This window comes from Danio rerio, chromosome 1 (genome assembly GCF_049306965.1).
Source record: "Danio rerio strain Tuebingen ecotype United States chromosome 1, GRCz12tu, whole genome shotgun sequence".
Lineage (NCBI taxonomy): Eukaryota > Metazoa > Chordata > Actinopteri > Cypriniformes > Danionidae > Danio > Danio rerio.
Window position 1 is genome coordinate 7,255,001 of NC_133176.1, and position 22,500 is coordinate 7,277,500.

At 35.1% G+C, this 22,500-nt stretch overlaps 1 protein-coding gene across 9 annotated transcripts in view; it reads right to left on the bottom strand.

Annotated features, from left to right (window-relative positions):
* pard3ba (par-3 family cell polarity regulator beta a) overlaps nt 1-22,500 on the bottom strand; it is a 291,161-nt gene that overhangs the window by 57,884 nt on the left and 210,777 nt on the right. For 5 of the 9 annotated variants that reach the window (XR_012401655.1, XM_017355767.3, XM_017355806.4 and 2 more), the window contains 3 exons: nt 3,413-3,454; nt 3,012-3,119; nt 1,169-1,432 (listed from right to left, as the gene is read on the bottom strand). Coding sequence is in view for 7 of the 9 variants with exons in the window: in XM_017355767.3 (XP_017211256.1) it covers nt 1,169-1,432; nt 3,012-3,119; nt 3,413-3,454 (414 nt within the window). In the remaining 2 variants the exon portion in view is untranslated. The remainder of the gene's footprint in view (nt 1-1,168; nt 1,433-3,011; nt 3,120-3,412; nt 3,455-22,500) is intronic. The other 4 variants (XR_012401677.1, XM_017355769.3, XM_073946906.1 and 1 more) reach the window with 1 other exon arrangement.

Consider the following 22,500-nt stretch of genomic DNA (forward strand, 5'->3'; position numbering starts at 1 on the left):
TAAAATTCACTAATTAAATATTTACTTTTAAAATAACAATAATTACGCATTCAATTAGTGAATTTTATTTATTTATTACTTTTACTTATTTACTTTTAATATAACAATTGCATATAAGTAATAAACAAGTTAATAAACAAAAAAGTAATTAATTAATAATAGAAGAATTAAAATATTGAAAATATTTAACAACAGTTTAAAAAAATAAACATTACATTACTAAACAATACAAAAATATTATTTTAATTAAAATGAAAACAAACATAATAACAACAATAATAATAATAATAATAATAATAATAATAATAATAATAATAATAATAATTAGTAGTAGTAGTTGTAGCAGTAGTAGTAGTTTTCAGGGATGCTCCAAACGATCGGCCAAAGATCGGTATCAGCCGATAATCACATTTCACGACTCAATCGGTATTCGTTGATCTGGCCGATCTCATAAACCGATGGCAAGTGTTTGTTTACGAGTTTACAGCCAGGGTCATACAGGGTGGGCCATTTATATGGATACACCTTAATAAAATGGGAATGGTTAAGGATATTAATGCCCTGTTTGTGGCACGTTAGTATATGAGAGGGGGCAAACTTTTCAAGATTTTTTTTTACCCATCTTGAAAAGTTTGCCCCCTCACATACACTAATGTGCCACAAACAGGATGTTAATATCACCAACCATTCCCATTTTATTAAGATGTATCCATATAAATGGCCCACCCTGTACATCCACAGCGCTACAACACGTGAGCAATTTTTCCTAATTGCTTTGTCAGTTTTTTCTAACCATTTTTTTTTTTGTCTGTTTTATCTATTATTTTTTGTGAAGCTGCTTCTGACCATTACATGCATGCAACATCCTTAATTTATTCTCTTAGGTACGGCAAGATTTCATACATTGAGGGAAAATGCGCTTATACAATGGCAAAGTTATATAAAGCTTGATGCATTAGAATCAGTACTTGGTATCGGCTGATCACAATGACGAGGAATCGGTACTGAGTATTGGCTTCAAAAATCCTTATCGGAGCATCCCTAGTTGTTTTATTTATTGTTGCTGCCTAATGATTTTCATAAAGAAGATTTTTTTTATTTATAATTACAAAATAAGTCTGCGTCTAATTTTTGGATGCTTGTTATTAATCCACTAACAGGTTCTTACCTTTCAGTCTTTGGAGGGGCGGTTCTTTGCTTGTTCACTTTTGCATAAAGCCCCTCTAGTGCGTCCTCATTGGGCGGCTCTCTGCTGGGGGCGGGCACAGCAGGCTGAGCGTAGTTATTGGTTGGAGCTCCAGGTGGCAAAGGGGATTGGCTAGAGGCAGGTGGATTTCTGAAATTGTTAATGCGAGCGTAGTTTGGATCCAGATCATCATCTTCAACGTCTGGGAAGATCACACGCTCAGGAGCAGGACTGTTCCTTTCACTCCTGCACAAATAACAATGTTATTCAGGACTTTTGAAGGATGTTGGAAATGACCTTTATTAAATTAGGCTATGCAGTAAATTCACCTTTGGTCACACAATACATCATTACTAGTTATACTATTTACAATACTGGTTATTTTACAGTTTTTGTAAATTTTTTTGTAAAGTTTTAAACATCTAATTATCAATATAAGTGAATGAAACTGTAAGTCTCGAGCCAAAAAGATTCCACACTGCAAAAAAAGCTTTTCTTAAATTTCAGTTATGGTGGAAAGTGCTAATTTAAATTGTCTTGTTTTCAGCAATAATGTGCCAAAATGAAGTAAGTTTTTACTTAAAACAAGCAAAATAATCTGCCAATGGGGTAAGCAAAATAATCTTATGTCAAAAGGAAAAACAAGATTATTTTGCTTACCCCATTGGCAGCTTATTTTGCTTGTTTGCTGAAAACAAGGCAATATGTTTTGCTTGTGTAGAAAATTCTTCTTGATTTAAGAATTGTGAGATATTTAGACTCAAAACTAGACAAAAATCAAAGTAAGAAGAGCATTTTTTTGCAGTGCAGATCAGTAAGAGAGACAGCAATACAAATGACCAAGTTAAAACTGACATTAAGTTGCAGTAATAGAGTCAGATTGATCTGAGGCAGCGCTAAAAGGTTAGAACATCCAAAAACACTCAAGTAAACATAGCTGATTGAGTTTTAATGTTTCCTTTTATTAGTTCATTAGTCTTGACTCTTTAATTACTGTAGGAAGAGAACAGCTAATTAAACCAGTGAGGCAACTGGAACTAGTTTAATCATTTAAACAACATCAATTTGGCAAATTAGCACTTTCCACCATTTCATAACTGAAATTTGTGAAACAAATAATAATATGCAACCCATAACTGCTCCATACTGAAATAAAAATATGATTCATTGGATTTACTTCTTAAGGTAAGTGGTTGCAAACAATTTATATGGACTAAATTTAAACAAAATAAATGTAGTAATGTTCAACTTAATTTGTTTGCTTACATTTAGTCCATATACACTCACCGGCCACTTTATTAGGTACACCTGCCCAACTGCTCCTTAACGCAAATTTCTAATCGGCCAATCACATGGCAGCAACTCAATGCATTTAGGCATGTAGACATGGTCAAGACGATCTGCTGCAGTTCAATCAGAGCATTAGAATGGGGAACAAAGGTGACTTAAGTGACTGTGGCATGTGTGTCAAACGGGCTGGTCTGAGTATTTCAGAAACTGCTGAACTACTAAGATTTTCATGCACAACCATCTCTAGGGTTTACAGAGAATGGTTCAAGAAAGAGAAAATATCCAGTGAGTGGCAGTTCAGTGGGAGCAAATGCCTTGTTGATGGCAGGGGTCAAAGAAGAATGGTCAGACTGGTTCGAGCTGAAAGGCAACAGTAACTCAAATAACCACTGGTTAACAACAGAGGTCTGCTGAAGAGCATCTCTGAACACACAACACATCCGACCTTGAGGCAGATGGGCTACAGTAGCAGCAACAACTGGCATACATGATATATAATTTTTTGGGTGAACTGTGGCTTTAAAATAAAACATACTTGGACAGAAACAACTCTGGTTCACTCTTGTCCACCTCCTCTTCGCTCACAGCAACCATCTGTTTAGCCTTGGATTTGGTCTTGTCCTCTTTGTTTTTCCTCCCAAACCTAGATGAGGATTTCAGTAGAAAGCGAGGAGAGAAAGAAAGAACAGAAAACAGGAAGATGTGTTAGGGTTTCATAACCAGTGACTCTGTAGATCCCTGCACTTCCATGTACCAAAGCAGAATTTGCTCTAGAAACTCTAATGATTGGTTCCCCATGTACCAGCCTGCAAACACACACACTCAAACACAACACACATACACACACACTCCTGCAAAACCAAGCAGTATCACGTCCAAACGCCCTGCAGTAATTTTTTTTTAGCCCATCTCCACGCCAAACCGTCAGAAACTCACATATTCTTTTGCACTGATCTGAGGTCAGGTGAGGTCTCCATGCTGACAGATAGATAAAGACAGAAGAGGACAGGGTTATGTGAAAAATAAAGATAATAATGAGAGAGAGAGAGAGAGTGTGAGATGATGATGATGCTGGCTCAGGACAGTAAGGCGGTAATGAAACATCAGTGTCAGGTTTAAAGAGAAGCAGCTTCTGGTTCACTAACAGGCCAATCTACACTAAACTCACAGAGAGCTGGTTAGCTGTAAGCACAAGGACTTTACATTTACATTTAGCAGACGCTTTTGACCAAAATGACTTAACATAGGGTATATGCGGAGCTAGTGTTTCTTCCCCTACTGATAAACTTCCGGTGAAGGATTAATGTGACTTTTTTTTCCATTTCATTTGGTTCCCATTACAGCATCGATGCTGTAATGTCATAAAAATACAATCAGTTAAATAGACTTTGGCATTCATTTAGTTGATCAAGCGTAAAACAAGACATAAAGCTGTTACTGACAAATTAAAAGTCCTTCCACATACTTCAGCATATACACCATTGAGGTGGCATTCAGCAATTCAACAAGAGGCAATACACACAAGAAGTGCCACAGCAGTTATTGGAAGGAACAGATGGTGCTTAGAGTACTAGAGTAAGTTTTTTTTTCAATAAATAATAAACCATTATTTAATTATTATTATTATTATTATTTAACAACCTTAAACCAAGTAACTGAGTTATTTATACACTAATATAAAGTGGTGATAACAGTAACTGACCAAGCTGAATCATTTCACATATGGGTGTGATAAGTAAATTTAAGCAACCTGGAAACAATTGTACATTAATAAATAAATATGTTTACAAAGTAATATAAAGAACAATAAAATAATAAAGTATAACATAACCTTGTCATAATAAAAATAAAATAAATAAAAATTAATAAACATTTATTTATAATTCACACATTATTAGGCTCAAAACAAATTCCACCACTTAGCCCTTTCCCTGGTGTCCCAACTCTCTTTAGCTTGAAGGTGTAGGGCTAAGAGGAAGGGCTGGGTAGCCCTTGAAACAGATTTTTCAGGACCAGACTCAAAACCAAGGGGTACAAAAGATTTTACAGTATACACTAGCTACAACAACAGCATAGCTGCACCTGGAGGGAGATCCAGAAATTAGTATTTTTTTTACCTTTGCATTTGTGTTATTCTATTTAAAATAAACAAAATAAAATAACTCATTATATTGAAAAAGCATGCTAGAAACTTTTCAAACTTAAAAAAAAACTACACTTTTTACTAACAGCATATAAGTTTAACATTATTTACACTTAATAAACTCAAATATCATTAATATTGATATTAATAATTTAGGGCTCTATTTTTACAATCTAAGCCTATGTCTGAATCCACTTTTGCTATTTTACCTCTCTTAACGAGTGATGGGTGTATTTTGAGCATGACATGCATTAAACCAATCAGAGTCTCATCTCACGTTCCCTTTAAAAGTCAGTTGTGCCACGCCATGGTGCATTTACTATTTACATGGCAGACTTTGTAAGTGGAAAAGCTGAACGCTTCACTAGCTTCACTTTACTCTTTACTTTTAATCTTTTGCTTATAATAGGGGAAATTGTCATGAATAAACTGAAAGTCTGAAGTCATGTAGGCAGTGGTTTTTATATTTAAGTGGAAAACAATAACTTTGTAACATTTTAATCCTTAAATTTTTCATTTCATATGTTTCATGTGTCCTTTTCAGATCGGCATACCAACACAATCTCACGGCAATTCGTAACTTTTTGATTTAGTGGCCAATTCGTATGAATTCGTGCGATCTAATTCGTACAATTTAGTACGATTTGCTCATCCCCCAATGACGGTTGGGTTTAGGGGTGGGGTTAGGTGCCACGCCTTTTTTAAAATCGTACAATTTCGTACAACTGAACTTGTACGAATTCGTACGAATTCGCTACTAAACTGACAAAACGTAAAATATTTACGTTTTCTCATGAGATCAAGCTGAGCATACCCATTAGTCCACAAATTGGTGCAAATAGACTTGCTATTTAAACAACGTGGTGCAAAACGTCAAAATTACAGTTGCGTTGATCTGAAAATAGCAACAAATCACGCCAAACACATTGTGCGCCTTGTCGCGCTGGGTGTATGATAGGGCCCTTGATATTATAAATACAGCAAATATAATCAATATCTATCTTTTGATATATAAAATGACTTGAATAATTCTCCACATTTAAACAGAAACTCATTCACTTAAAAAACAAGGACAACAACGCAACCTCTATTAGCGACCGAGAATTCAATTACATTTTCCACAAACGGACACACACTCCAGTGAGGAAGAACCACAAGCTCACCCGAGATTTCTTTTTAATTTGACACAGATATGACCAGAGGCTTCAGTTTGTTTCCGACACAACGTACACGCATGTTTGCTGAAGATAAGGCGTGACTGAATGATCCAAACATCAGCCCACAAGCAGCTCAAGGGTCCGGCTGGATCTCCTGTGTGTTTGAGCCTCAATAGTCCTCCATTTCCCAGCCCCACACACACACACACACTAATGACTGTATTTATCTCATTAGGCTTGAGCGATCTAATACCGGCAGCTGGCATGCTAGCTCTGCCTTGCCCTTAAGCACTCTCATTAAAACCAGAGGGAGTCGTGGCCTGAATATCAATGCGTTCAATCCATGAGCGCTCATCACGCAACAGCTACACTTTACTGGCCAATCAACGCCTTTTACTGACAACACAACAAACCCTTTTTACATTTCTGGGTTTCGTGAAAGCGGAAGTCGTCATAGCTGGGTAAACTTAGAGCACAGTGAATGGGAGAGTACCACAAATCTTTTTTTTATAATCCTACTTGCTGAAATAATGACAGAAAAACTCGATGATGGTGAAGACTTTCAGAAAAATGAAAAAAATGGGGTGAGACTGATAATGGCAGCAGGTAGACAGAATAATGTTAAATTTACTGTCTTTTCCAGCCCGATCTCATGAGGGAATGTAAATATTTTACTTATGTCAGTTTAGTGGCTAATTCGTACGAGTTCAATAGTACAAAATGTATGATTTTAAAAAGGAGGCGTGGCACTTAACCCCACCCCTAAACCCAACCGTCATTGGGTGATGAGAAAATCAGACTAAATTGTACGAATTAGATCGTACATATTCATACGAATTAGCCACTAAATCAAAAAGTTACGAATTGCCGTGAGTTTGCGTTGTCTTGTCCCATAGACGCTGCATTACAAATGCCTTGCACAAGCGGTAATTCCTTTTTTGTAATTTGATGCAAAGATGATAGTATCGGTGGCCCTGCCTTAAATTTCAAGTAGGTACTATTTTACTTTTTGTTCGGGTGCCAGACGGAATAAACCCGTCAATATTACAAATATAATTTAGCCCAGATAGCAATAAGCCACTGACAACAACTATATTAAACATAACAAACAAAAATACAACAAAAAATATACAAAAATTCACCAACTGAGTACTTATTGAAATATTTTTATATCATCATCATACAATCATTGGCTCTCTGGCTATGCAAAGGTAAACAACATGTAAAGAGTTAATTCAAGGAAACACAGTTTAGTCCAATGAGAGTTGTGTGTGTGGGGAAGTGTGTGTGTGTCCAGCGGTCTCTATGCACTCAATGTATGGATAAGATCAACAGCTAAAAAAAACACATCACTTTGACAGTAAACTCGTCAATGATGCTGGTATGCTAGCTTTTTATATTGTGAAAATGTAAAGTACCTGATGCTGGTGAACAAGAGGGAAATCAACCTACGGCCCGCGTCTATGAATATTTCTTACATACAGTTGAAGTCAAAATGATTAGCCCTATTATTTTTTCTTTATTATTATTTACTTAATTTTGCTTAATATATTCAATTATAAATCATTAGATTTTTTCTTCAGGAGAAAGTCTTATTTGCTTTATTTTGGCAAGAATAACAGTAGTTTTTATTTTTTTCAAACCATTTTAGGGTTAATATTATTAACCCCTTAAAGGAAACTTTTTACTTTTACTATTTACTTTTGCTATTTTCATTATATAGCTCGATAACACTTCATTTTGACGGTCCATTTGAGTATGCCTGTCTGCTTAATATCTGTTGATACTGCTCCTTTAACAGACATTCAACTGACTATAAGAAACTTTGTACATGGTACATTGTACAATTTACACTAACCCTAATCCTAACCCCAACCTAACAGTCTACTTATAATCTACTGAGAATTAGTTGGCATGTAGATGCAATGTAACTTAAATTGAACAAACGGATCATCAAAAAAATTGTGACCTATAGCTCTACCAAACAGCAAGGTAAAATACAATATTTAACACATAATTGAGCTAGAGCACCTAGTAAACTTTATTTGATTCGACTTTAATTACATTTTTACACTTAGTTTGAGTCAGACTTTTGTGTCATAATTACAAATAATTGGTCTCATGACTAGTTTTGCCAAAATTTCATTCATTCCTTTTGCTTTAGCTTAGTCTCTTATTTATCAGGGGTTGCCACAGCGGAATGAACTGCCAACTATTCTGGCATATGTTTTACACAGCAGATGCCCTTCCAAAACAACCCAGTTCTGGGAAACACCCGTAGACTCTTGCATTCAAACATACACTCCACGTCCAGTTTTAGTTTATTCAATTCACCTATAGTGCATGTCTTTGGAAACCCACACCAACATGAGGAGAACATGCAAACTCCACACAAAAATGCCAACTCACCCAGCTGGGACCCAAACCATTGATTGACCTTCTTGCTGTGAGGCGACAGTGCTAACAATTTTGACTTTCAACTTCATAATTGACATTTATTTTGAATGGTTTCCTTAGACTTTTATCTTGTAATTAAAGGATTGCTTCATAACTAATGTCATGAATTTGCCATCATTGTTTTTATGTCACAATTAAACACTGATTAACACATTTAAAAAATAATTTTACTGTATTTCACAGTTATGAGAGTCTTTTAATTATTATTTGACTGTTTTATCTCAAGATGAGGCTACAGTTTTAGTTCTAAACTATGACTGGTACCTCCTAATTGTGAGATATTCTCATAATTAAGACATAAGACTCTCACAATTAGATTTTTAATTTGACTATTTCTTTATTAATTTTGCTTCGACTCTATTTCAGAGGTCCCCACAGCAGAATGAACCACCAACTATTCCAGCATATGTTTTACGCAGTGGATGCCCTTACAGCCGCAACCCGGTACTCAGACACACCCTCTCATGCACACACACTCATACACTACGGAAAATCAAGTTTATTCAACTTACCTATAGAGAATGTGTTTGGACTGTGGGGAAAACTGGAGCACCCAGAAGAAACCCACACCAAAACGGGGAGAAAATGCAAACTCCACACAAAAAAAGCCTACTGACCCAGATGGGACTCGAACTAGCGACCGTCTTGCTGTGAGGCGAGAGTGCTAACCACTGAGACACCATGCCACCCAAACTGACCATTTTATTTATTAATTATTTTATCATAAACTTTTAAATCTCCTGCACAAACAATCACACTAAGATTAAGACAGCATATGTTTGAGATTTGCAGCCCTAGACACCACACCATCACTTTAATACAGTCAAAAATTGAGTTTGCACAGTGAATTAGCATTACTTCAGCTGTTAACCTGAGATTGCGATGGTCTATGTAGCTCTTGGGAGGCTTAACAATTCATACGGTAGAAATTACAGAGCAACTTTAACAGCGAAGATGATGTGAAATGAGACAAAACGACGCCATGTTGATGAGAATTCACAAGCTTGAGCTGTAATTACAAAATCCCAATTATGCTGTAACGTATCCTATAATGAAAGCATCTTCAGCTTTTTCTTGGGCTCTTGTGTTGGCAGCTCTTGGTTTTATCGATTGACTGGAGTTTACAGAGTGTTGCAATTTATCAGTCTAAAGCAAAGGCTCATGTTTTAGCAGACAAAACCTCCATTCTCACACAGACGGACAGGCTGATCTGTGGGAACTGGGGACGTACAGCTAAGCTGATCATTATGTTTGCATATATTAATGCCTGTTTCTCGGCCTTCTGCTTTTTTAAGGATCTTTCTAATTAGGCAAAACTGTCAGGAATGGATCTGCCTCTCTCTTTCATGATTCCCTGTCTCTGGCTCCTGTCTGAGATATGCTTTTTTTAACGCTTAATGAAAAAAGTTTGTCTTCAGCAGGCCAATTCACCAATTTCATTCAACATTAAATCTGTATGTAGACTACCATTCATTGTTAGGGGAAATTCATTAATTATTTATTTATTTTCTTACATACTCCCATGGGCTTTTATATTGAAGTTAAAATTTAACAACAGGTTTGTGTTTTATAACATCTAGTTTTTATGAGGTGGATTGTTGGCCCAACACTCAGCCCCAATCTGAAGGACTAGGATATACAGTACAAACAATTTAGCCTACCCAATTTACCTGTAGCGCATGTCTTTGGACTGTGAGGGAAACCGGAGCACCTGGAAGAAACCCACACCAACATGGGGAGAACATGCAAACTCCACACAGAAATGCCAACTTGAGAGCCGAGGCTCGAACCAGCGACCTTCATGCTGTGAGGCAACAGCGAAACCCACTGCGCCACCATGTCGACCCCAATTTATTTACTCATTATAACAGATTTTTTTTTATCTTTGTCATGATGACAGTACATAATATGTTACAAGACGTCACGATCATCAGTGATCTAACCTCTGCAGATCGCTGGAAAACTGTCCCCACATGAACTACAACTACCATGATGCTTTGCGCCCATTAACTTCCACTATAGCTGTGAACTACCTGGACTAATACACACACACAGAGGTAAAGATCATTCTCTCTGATTACCAGGACTATAAACACAGCACACACACTTCTAGGTGGAGTCTTGTTCACTGTTTTCTGTATCACCATGAAGCGTTCTTTGTCTAGTCTTTTCAGTGTTTTCATCCATGCCTTGTTGTACCGCTGATACTTATTCTTTGCCAGCCTGTACTGACCATTTGCCTGTTTTCGACAATGATCCTGGATTACATGTATGCTACTGTTTGCCTCTGTTTTGACCATTGCCTGCCTGACTTATCTTGTTTAATTTGTGTTTTGTTACTAGATAATTTTCAAGATACTAGTATTCAACTTAAATGTGACTTTAAAGGCTTAACTAGGTTAATTAGGGTAATTAGGCAAGTTAGGGTAATTAGGCAATGCATTGTGTAACAATGGCTTCTTCTGTAGACCAGTGGTGGGCCAAAAACTCAACTTGATTGAGGGTGGTGGGGCAGAGGTAAATATCCCAAACTGTAAAGATGTCAATGTAATTTCCTAATTTATTATTACAATTCATTATATAATTTAATTGATACTATAATTTATTAAATTTAAAATACTTGTAATAATAATTATACATTTTTGTATATTTTATAATGAACATCTTACAAAAAAAACGTGATTGATCCCATTGATAACACTTAAAATTACATTTTGCTTTAATTTTTTTTTATTTTATTTATTCACAACATTTAATTTCAGTTTCCTTTTTAGTAGACAAACAGTTAAAAAAACTAAAGTCATGTTAAATTAGAAATGGCAATCTCTGTTAAAGGCATACAAAATTCTCTATCATTCTCATTCTCTTCTCAGATGGGATGAAGGGCCATATCAAAGGTTACCATGCGTGGGCCAACTATGGCCCATGTGCCCTAGTTTGGGCATCTCTGCTGTAGACAATCAGAAGAAGGCGGCTAATAATATTGACCTTAAAATGGTTTTAAAATAATTAAAAACTGCTTTTATTCTAGCCAAAATAAAACAAATAAGACTTTCTCCAGAAGAAATAATATTATAGGCAATACTGTGAAAATTCCTTGCTCTATTAAACATCATTTGGGAAATATTCGAAAGAGGAAAAAAATTCACAGGAGGGCAAATCATTTTGACTTTAACTGAATATACTGTTTAGACTTTTCTGTTATTTCAAAGCTGAAGATTCAACATCATTAAGCTAGTCCTTTCTAAAATCATTCATTTTTGCTAATTTGCTGTTTTAAGCTTATTAAAATTCATTAAAAATGCTGAAAAAGTTGCACTACTTATTATTTTTGCAGACACAAATTTGTCATGACTCTTCGGCGAATACATTATTAAAAATAGCATTCATTTGTAATACATTTACTTGAACATTATGCACACTTGTTTTTACTGTAAAACATGACACAAACATATCAAGGTATTCCCACAAATAAAAAGAGACAGAAAAACACACACACACCCCATAAGAAACATCTAGACAACTGCCATATAAAAAACCTGTAAAACTCTCTTTTGTAGTTCATAGAAAAAATGCCATACCACCCAAAACTGCCATATTTCCATATGGATACACCATAATGAGAAAAAGCATATCCCACAATACTCATATACGACTTCATTAAAGGACTTTTAGAGGATTAAGAAGGGTAAAATTAGACTACGAAAAATTTAATCAAGAAATGAAGGAAGGAAGCCAATATATGAGATACAATGTAAAAAAGGAGGTTTGATGGATTAAATGCAGGGACTCAAATTAAAATCTGAAAAACACAGTCAAAGGGGATTATCAGGCTAATTCCACAGCAGTGGAAAACTGAGAGACTAAGTAGAGCTATATTTTAAATACTGTTGCATCAATAAGCAGTGAAATAAATCAAAATAAAGTAAGATATTAGCTAAGCAGAAAACAAAGCACAATGAAGCCTATGGTCAAAATCTCTGATTTATTTGTGTTTGCAACACGAAAAAAATATATATTTTCGTAAACAACCCATGCTATTGCTTAGTTGGTTTTGTCACCGTTTTAGGAACAACAATGCACTTACACTCACCGGCCACTTTATTAGGTACACCTTACTAGTACCGTGTTGGACCCCTTTTTGCATTCAGAACTGCCTTAATTCTTTGTGGCATAGATTTAACAAGGTACTGAAAATATTCCTCAGAGATTGTGGTCCATATTGACATGATAGCAGCAAATTCTGACCCTACCATTCAAATGTCGCAGCAGAAATGCCCCCATAGAACTGCCACTCACTTAATATTTTCTCTTTTTCAGACCATTCTCTGTAAACCCTAGAGACGGTAGAGAGTGAAAATCCCAGTAGATCAGCAGTTTCTGAAATACTCAGAGCAGCCCGTGTGGCACCAACAACCATGCCACGTTCAGTCACTTAAATTCCCTTTCTTCTCCATTCTGATGCTCGGTTTGAACAGCAGCAGATTGTTTTGATCATGTCTACATGCCTAAATGCATTGAATTGCTGCCATGTGATTGGCTGATTAGAAATTTGAGTTAACGAGTAGTTAGACAGGTGTATCTAATGAGTGTAAAAGTGAAAAGTTTTGAAAAGTACACCGATCCACAGAAACAAACAAACAAAAAAGATTTAAAATATTAGAAAAACTGATCGACATTATTTACAGCAACAAACTAGTTCAGAAAACCAATATGTTCAGACATTACACCCTTAATGCAAATCCATCAAAACACTTAAAAGTTGTCAAAAACATATCACCGGTGTCACGGAGGTGATATAAATCTTGTTTTATTTTGGCATGAGACCTTTAAAATAATATGTATGTTATGTTTTACACCGTTGACCAAACTTTAAAGTCTTGTTAGAGTTTTGAGTGGCATGTGTCCAAGCTGCAGATGGCGTCTTCAATAAAGCGCACATCAATCAAAACGGCCGGCGATTTGCTAGAAGAATGACACTTTGACTGCGGGTTTGACAGCACGCATCTGTCACTTCCCGCAAGACTGGAGAAACCTCTCTGTATCTAATATTCAGATAGATGATGTTTATGGACCTCTCACCATATGAAATCTATCCAAGCAAATTCATTTCCGCCCATGGCGAGAGGATAAAAAAAAAGATTTCTGAAGCAAAATTGTTTCTGACGTATTACAAAAATTACCATAAGCTGCAAACCATGGAAATGAATGGCATGAGTGACACGTCAAATCATGGGGGTTATTGAAAGGAGGGGTGCTAACATGTTTAGAAGTGAGGTGATGAGATAAACATTTCACCTGCTGGGTGAAAAAAATCATAATTTTCAGTCATTTCCCAAATATTGGACATTCATTCATTAATTTCCTTCAGCTTAAGTCCTTTTATTAACCACCAACTTATCCAGCATTCGTTTTATGCATTCCAGCTGCAACCCATCACTGAGAAATACCAATTCTAATTGGTATTCTAAAAAATTGTCATTCTAATATTACAATATACAAATACTGAATAGCAACATTTCAGAACACCTAAACAGCCATTAACAAACACCCTAGCAACACATCAAAACATTCAAGACATTGCATATGTAACCCCGCAGGTCCTACTCCACCCAACCCGCTCCAAGCTGGTATCAAACCGGCGACCTTCCGCATGGGAGTCGGTTGATCTACCAAAGAGGCTAAAGACCATTAGCATCTGTCGCTAGAGCACCTTTAGAGGTCAGAGGAGTGAGGTTTACCTGCACAGAACTCACTAGCTGGCCTCAGTTACACTCACCCCCCTTAACCTCACTCCCATCCCGGGTTTCGGCACCAATGTAACTCCGCTGGTCTTACACCACCCAACCTGCTCCTAGCTGGGATCAAACCGGCGACCTTCCGCATGGGAGTCGGTTGCTCTACCACGGAGGCTAAAGACCATGGCCTCTAACGTCTGTCGCTAGAGCACCTTTAGAGGTCAGAGGAGTGAGGTTTATCTGCAAAGCACTCACTAGCTTGCCTCCGTTACACACAGAAACAACATGTGAACCACATAGCAACGGCTTATGGTTTCAGTTTAAAAACTACAACACTACAGAAGTTGTCACTGCCCGCTGTGCTTTTTTCTCCACTTGAGCGTTCTGAATCTCCAGTTTCTTTATGCAGCACTTGCTAATATTAAAAAGGCGTGAAAGTAAAGGTTAATGTGATTTGACCACTTCCAGGCCAGGCGTGTGTGTGATGGGAAAGAGGCTGTTAACCTTTACCGTCAGAGCAGCTTTCTCTGAGCCGCAGAGAAGTCCATCAATCATCGGCTGTCTCATAACGTTGCTCACTATCAACCTGTGCATGAGATGCAAGGCGAGGAGCAAGTGTCATGGGATACAGCTCGCGCTTTCCAGACTGAACATTGACAGACTCAACAACAGTGCAGCTTTAAACTGACACTCTCACTGCGGCTTCAACACACAAATGGACACACACATTACTCAGTAATACAGTATGTGTATAGAGTAATCTGATCATTTTAACACGCAAAACTTAACGTTGAATTTACAGGCATTATAAAGAGAGGGGTGTTGGAAGCATGGGATTGTTCTTGTTGAGAGCATTGATGAAATGTTGTTGTTATGTGCTGTTCTCGTATTTTAAAATTGCTTTACTGTATGGCTGCTACCCTGGCCAGATCTCTATGTGTAAGAGATTTTAAATCACAATGAGACTTTCAAGTTTATATCTCCACAAAACCTACAACATTGCACCCCCCTTCTGACCTTACCAAATGTCTAAATGAGATTAATACATGGATGACTAATAATTTCTTAAAGTTAAATGCCAGTAAAACCGAAGCCCTTTTGGTTGGCTCAAAATCTGTTTTATCCAAAGCTCAATCTTTTACCCTGTTTGTTGATAACTCCCCAGTCAATTTCTCAACCAAAGTGAAAAGTCTTGGGGTTATACTGGATGGCATGCTCTCATTTAGTTCTCAAATTAGTAATATCTCACGTTCTGCCTTTTTTCATTTGCGTAACATTGCAAGACTTCGCCCTTCACTATCTCAACAAAGTACTGAAGTGCTTGTTCATGCTTTGGTTACATCACGGATTGATTACTGTAACTCGCTTCTCTCTGGTATTCCTGATAAACAAATTCATAAACTACAGTTGATTCAGAATTCAGCGGCTAGGATAGTCACCTGCTCGCGTACTTCTGATCACATAACTCCAATTCTCTTTCACTTGCACTGGCTTCCTGTTCACTATCGTATACAATACAAAATCCTCCTCTTAACATACAAAACTCTTCATGGCCTGGCCCCTCGCTATCTTTCTGATCTTCTTCATTTGTACACTCCTTCACGCTCACTGAGATCATCTTCTGCTGAACTGTTATCTGTCCCACACTTTAAGATGAGGTCATTTGGAGGCAGGGCTTTTAGTTGTACAGCACCGAAGTTATGGAATTCCCTGCCTTTGCACATTCGCCAGATGGACTCTATTTCCAATTTTAAATCTCAGATAAAGACATTTTTGTTTAGGATAGCTTTTAATGATTTGCTGGTTTAATTATGCTGTATTGTCATTTTTACTGCTTGCATTTTTATGATGTGCTTGTAATCTGCTGTAAGGTGTCCTTGAGTGCTTTGAAAGGCGCCTAAAAATAAAAGGTATTATTATTATTATTATTATTATTATTATTATTCTGGTTTAATAATTAACAAATGAAAAAAAAAAACACTTAAAATTGTTTTAGTTATGCAATTTAACGCACTTAAATACACACCTAAAGGAATAGTTCCCCTAATGCTGTTCACAACAGATGCAGAAAAAGTGTCAAGCGCGAGTGATTTACATGTTAAGTCAATGCAAAGACACGATTAGACATCCTGCGGCACGATTCATGTGAATGAAGCGGCGCGAGTTGAGCGTTTTGCGCAATTGATGCGCGAATCTCTCAAGTTCGAAAATCTGAACTTCAGCAGACATTCTCTGCTTATTAACCAATTAGGAGCTTGTTGCTGGTGTCCCGGTGGGAAATCCTCCAGCTGACACAGGACAACAGTTGATCAAACTGGGCTCCACTCAGTCGGAATCAAATTTCTAATCAGCCAATCACATGTCAGCCACTTAAATTTAGGCATGTAGACATGGTGAAGATGATCTGCTGCCGTTTAAACCGAGTATCAGTATGGGGGAAAAAAGGTGATTTAAGTGACTTTGAACATGGCATGGTTGTTGGTGCCAGACGGGCTGGTCTGAGTATTTCAGAAACTGCTGATTTACTGGGATTTTCATACACAACCATCACTTGGGTTTACAGAGAATAGTCCGAAAAAGAGAAAATATCCAGTGAGCGGCAGTTCTGTGGGCGCAAATGCCTTGTTGATGCTAGAGGTCAGAAGAGAATGGCCAGACTGGTTCAAGTAACCACTTGTTACAACCGAGGTATGAAGAAGAGACTCTCTGAACGCACAACATATTGAACCTTTAGGCGGATGGGCTACAGCAGCAGAAGACCACACCAGGTGCCACTCCAGTCAGCCAAGAAAAGGAAACTGAGGCTACAATTTGCACAGGCTCACCAAAGTTGGACAACAGAAGATTGGAAAAACTTTGCCTGGTCTGATGAGTCTTAATTTCTGCTGTGACATTCGGATGCTAGAGTCAGAATTTGGCATCGACACCAGAAAAGCATGGATCCATCCTGCCTTGTATAAACAGTTCAGGCTGGTGGTGTAAAAGTGTGGGACAGCTTATCTGAGTATTGTTGCTGACCATGTCCATCCCTTTATGACCACAGTGTACCCATTTTCTGATGGCTACTTCCAGCAGGATAACCCACCATGTCATAAAGCGTGAATCATCTCAGACTGGTTTCTTGAACATGACAATGAGTTCACTGTACTCAAATGGCCTCCACAGTCACCAGAACTCAATCCAATAGAGCACCTTTGGGATGTGGTGGAACGGGAGATTTGCATCATGGATGTGCAGCCGACAAATCTGCAGCAACTGTGTGATGCTATCATGTCAATATGGACCAAAATCTCTGAGGAATATTTCCAGTACCTTGTTGAATCTTTGCCATGAAGGATTAAGGCAGTTCTGAAGGCAACAGGGGGTCCAACTCGGTACTAGTAAGGTGTACCTAATAAAGTGGCCGGTGAGTGTATATGATATAATATGTGATATGAAAAGACGATGCAAAAACCTCTGAATGCCACCTGAAATGTTCTACTAAAATGAGCATTTTTTATAGCCTCTTATGTTTAAGTTCAGTAATTTCACTTGAAAGTTAATGAAAAGAACTTATGCGTCACTATAAAAGTAAAATTACTGAGCCTACATAAAGGAGACAGAGAAAAATGATAATTTAAGGCGAAAAAAAATCAAATGGCTTTTAGAGATTTTTGCATCTAAACTCTTCAATTATAGATTGAATGATTCAATGTTCATTTTCAACACTACTTAAACTCTTACTTATAAGAGTAAAATAAGTCACTGAAAACTGGTATAACTTGGTTTTTAATACAGACTTGTTGGCTTTTTCCATGCTCAACAGCATCTAAATAAACCGAAATGTGAGTGGAAAGCTTGTCATCATTTCACAAAAGTCCTTCAGTGACTGAAATTTGTCTTAAACTGTCATTTAGAGTTCATATAATACACACAGGCATATCATTTCAACTCTATCCATTAATACCTCTCATAAACAATTTTGCTTAGGCGTTTCATTATGTTCAAAAAAAAGAAGTTTGAAAGCCAGTGTCAAGACCGGTGAAGTTGGAAGACATGGCAGAACCTACAAACAAACACAGAGTGAAGGGCCTGCCACGGCCGATTAAGTATGCAAAAAGCTCATTAATATTCATAAGTCGCTCTGCCTTCCCTGCTAATGTGAATATGTGTTTTAGTGACTGACAGGACGCATCGGCTTGAATAAATGAGGAAATCACAGAAGAATGGACTTCAATTTTAAAAACAGATTTCAGTAATTAGCCTCACGCGGGCTGCGCTGAGCGATTGCACTAACGGCTTCATATGTTTGCATTCAGATGGGATGCATCATGTGTGTCCTGCTAAATACCAGCTGTAATTCTAGACGTCAATAAAAACGGATATGGATTCCATTATTATTGTATGATTATATGTGCACCAAAATGACATACGAATGTAGCATATTGTGTTTTTGTGTGCGTGAATGTAGTTTATCATGCTAGAAAGCTTTAACTACTTAATACACACGCACACACACACACCATTTGTCTGTAAATTGGCTCTCAAAACCAAATTAAGCCGTTTGTATAGTTCTGCGTGTAATCAAAAGAGATCCAACTACTGCATGCATCAACAAAATGATCAGACTTACTATTTTTTTTACATGGTTGATGGAAAATAAATAAATAAATTGCTTTACAAAAATCTTCCGGCACACATTAGCAATTACCTTAGCAAATGCTGGAATAATCTGCAGTCTTAAAGGTTAAATAGGATCTTTGAGTTTGTGCTTTTTACACAGAAAAAACATTGTTACAACTTTTTTCAGAAAATGCAAAACAGAATGTGTCAAATTATTGCAGCACTTACACCAAAGTAGTCAGTCATAAAATACAATCAAATTCTAAATTAAAAATACAAAAAGGTACGTGCACAAAAAAAGTTTGTTTACAGCTGAATGGTGACCACAAGACCAATTAAACAGGATTTAATGTTTAAAGTCATAATGAATTTTAAATTTTAATTCCTTTAAAGATGTTTTTATTTTATTTTGTTGCTAATGCTTCTCTTTACAAGGCATTAAGTATTAGCAAATTAAATTAAATTAAATTAAATTAAAGTAAAGTAAAGTAAATTAAATTAAATTAAATTAAATTAAATTAAATTAAATTAAATTAAATTAAATTAAAACATGGACAAAGTTGAAGTGTAAATAATAATTTAAAATAAAACAATTTTATGAAATGTAAAGTTCTGCTATGAAATAAAATAAAAAGTGGGAAAAAAATTAGACCATCACTTACTGGTTCTTTAAAGACCTTTGACAAGTTGTGGTTCCCCTATTTAGATTATCTGCTGGCTAACTCTCTAAATATGAATATGAATACATATTATTCATTTTCAATTTGTTTTATCTATTTATCTTTATTATTATTATTATCATTATTATTATAATTTATTTATTTATTTATTTTTAACTTATTAACTATGTTTATTCAGTTTTTTTTCAATAGGAAGTTATAGGCTGTTGAGGGAGGGAAGCGTTTATTTGGGGTAGTTTTAACAACAACATTTAAGAATAATAATAAAATTAATGTTGTAATTGATATTCCATGTAGAAAAGCCGATAAAACAAATCTAAAATTAAATAAAATAAAATTATAAAACTTGGTGTAACATTATCATAAATAATAAAAAAACAATTGTATGAAATGTAAAGGTCTGTTTGTTTTATTTTCTTGCTAATACATGTTTTAAATAAAATGAAAAATAAAACAAAAAAATAAAAATGAATAAAAAAATTAAATAAAACACATTTGAAGTGCAAAAAAAAAATAAATTAAAAAAATTAAATAAATATTTTTAATGAAATGTAAATTTCTGTTCTATAATAAAATAAAATAAAATAAAATTTGGACAGCTGAAATTGTAAAAAAAAAAAAAAGTTATAAATAAAAACAAAACAGTTGTTTTATTTTGCCGTTTATACTTGTTTTAAGTTTTAAAATAAGATAAAATAAAATAAAGCAAAACTTGGGCAGCTGAAATTGTAAAATAATATTAATAAAAAATAAAACAATTGTATGACTTGCTAATAAAGTGTTTTCACATTACCATTTTTAGAATAAAATAAAATTTAATTTAATTTAAAAATACCCTGAAGATTGTAAAAATAAATAAATACAAGTAAAATAAATAAAAATAAAGCATTTTTTAATATTGTCTGCTTTAGATTGCCTGTCACTAAAGCTTGTTTTCAGCATGCAGGCGGTGAGCATTAGCTGTTTTAAGGGCCGTGTAACTCCAAGTCACTGTAATTGAAGCCACGGTTGAATGTTTCTCTATGGACTAGTAAAAGACCATAAACTGCACATACTCCGACAAGCTGCCATTATAAAACATTTACAAACCCTCTCTAAACACACACAACAAATTAAAAAAACTTAAAAAATGTACAACCATTACTAAAACTTAAATAACACACAACTTTAAAATCATCACAAATCCAACATGTAAAAGATGTCATGAGCGCAGTGGGAGAAGCGTCGACTTTGTCAAATCACCCAGGGATTAAACAGAGCCAAATGCAAAAAAATTAAGTAAATTAAAGAATCATCTCCATTTCAGATTACTGTCAAAGCCATCTGCTCACTCATAAACAAACACTATGATAAAGCCTGTTTACAGCTAAACTAGTACATGTCTAACTGCGGCTGGCTTACGATGAGGCTCGCTGTGTAATCTCACTGGGCATGATGCATTCTGGGTAGAGGAAGAACAGGCGTGCTAATTGGCTTGATGCCGTGTTGGATTTGCTGGTTCAAATTTGGAACGTTAGATGGTATTGAGGTGGAGGGCAGACGTGTGTGTGTATGTGTGTGTGTGTGTGTGTGTGTTTGTTTTATATCAGAGTGTAGGTTTGCATGACACACTGTCAGGTGTTCGGTGTTAAAATAAGCCTTTTTTATTTAGTTTATTTATGCACGGGGATGAATTTGAATGCTTAAAAGGATGTTTTTTTTCTAGTACGTTAACCCAAAGCTGAAACATGGCTCTGGAAAAAAAGATTGATCTGTGCAAAATTATTATTGATTCTCGAGTTTGACATTAATATTATAATTGAGATTCATTCATTCATTCATTCATTCATTCATTCATTCATTCATTATTTAATAATAGTTTAATAATAACTATTTATTATATGATATTATTTATTTATTTATTATTTAATATTTACTTTATTTATTATTTAATATAAATTTATGTATTTATTTATAATTTATCATTTGTTTGTTTATAATTTAATAATAATTTATTTATGCATTTATTTATTCTTTGATATTTATTTGTTTATTATTTAATAATAATTTATTTATGCATTTATTTATTATTTAATAATAATTATTTATTTAATCAATTATTTCTTTATTTATTGACATATTTCTTTATTGACTTATTTATTTTGTAATAATATATTTTTGACATTTATTTATTTAGTTATTTATTTCTTTATTGATTATTTAATAATAATAATTTGTTTGTTTGTTTGTTTGTTAAGAAAATGACATTAGGTCAATGTTCAATACAACATTTATTGATTTTTAAACTTTAAATGGGGGGGGGGGTTAATAGAAATTATTTCAGTATTTTTTAAATGAAACCCGTTTGTGCATATTTTTTTATGGCTGTTAAAGCAAACAGCAAACAGTTTGTCAAAAAGTTAGTATTTTTAAATTTAATATTTTCCCCTTATCTCCTTATTAAAATGCAATTATATTCTTGCTATAAACAATTGCTAACCTCAGGACCCACAGGGACAAAAAGAAAATGTTTTCATTGCAGCCCGTTTAAAAATAGATTAAAATACTGGTAAAATGTCATACAATCTTTGTTAACAGGGTTATATTTATTTATTTTTATTTTTTTACTGCATTTAAAAATGTTAAATCTATAATATTTATTGAACATTTTTACAAGTTTGGCCTGTGGAGCAAATTAACTATTTTCATCAATAAAAAAAAAAAATTATAAATAAATAAATAATAAAAACTGTGGATTAATGAAAACAATTGGTTTTCAATTTAAAGGGTACAAATCTTTGGAAAGTGTATTATTACAATTTGGTAGGAATCATCAGGGCTGATACTCAAGGAAAAGTCTGTGAAAATTTTAAATTAATAATAATAATAATAAATTAAGACCAATTTTGAATAATTTAAAACTTAACAATTTAGCACAACATAAACATAAAATAAATTAATAATAAAGTTATATGAAACAATTGAATGTAAAGTTCTATATGTTTTATTTTGTTGCTAATACTTGTTTTTAAATTGTTTTCACATCAGCGTTTTTAATAAAATATAAATGTAAATAAAAAAAATAAATGAAATAAAACTATATTAATATTTGAACAGGCCACGCGGTGGCGCAGTAGGTAGTGCTGTTGTCTCACAGCAAGAAGGTTGCTGGTTCGAGCCTCAGCTGGCTCAGTTTGCATTTCTGTGTGGAGTTTTCATGTGTTGGCATGGGTTTATGTTGGATAATTTAGCCGGTTCATTCCACTGT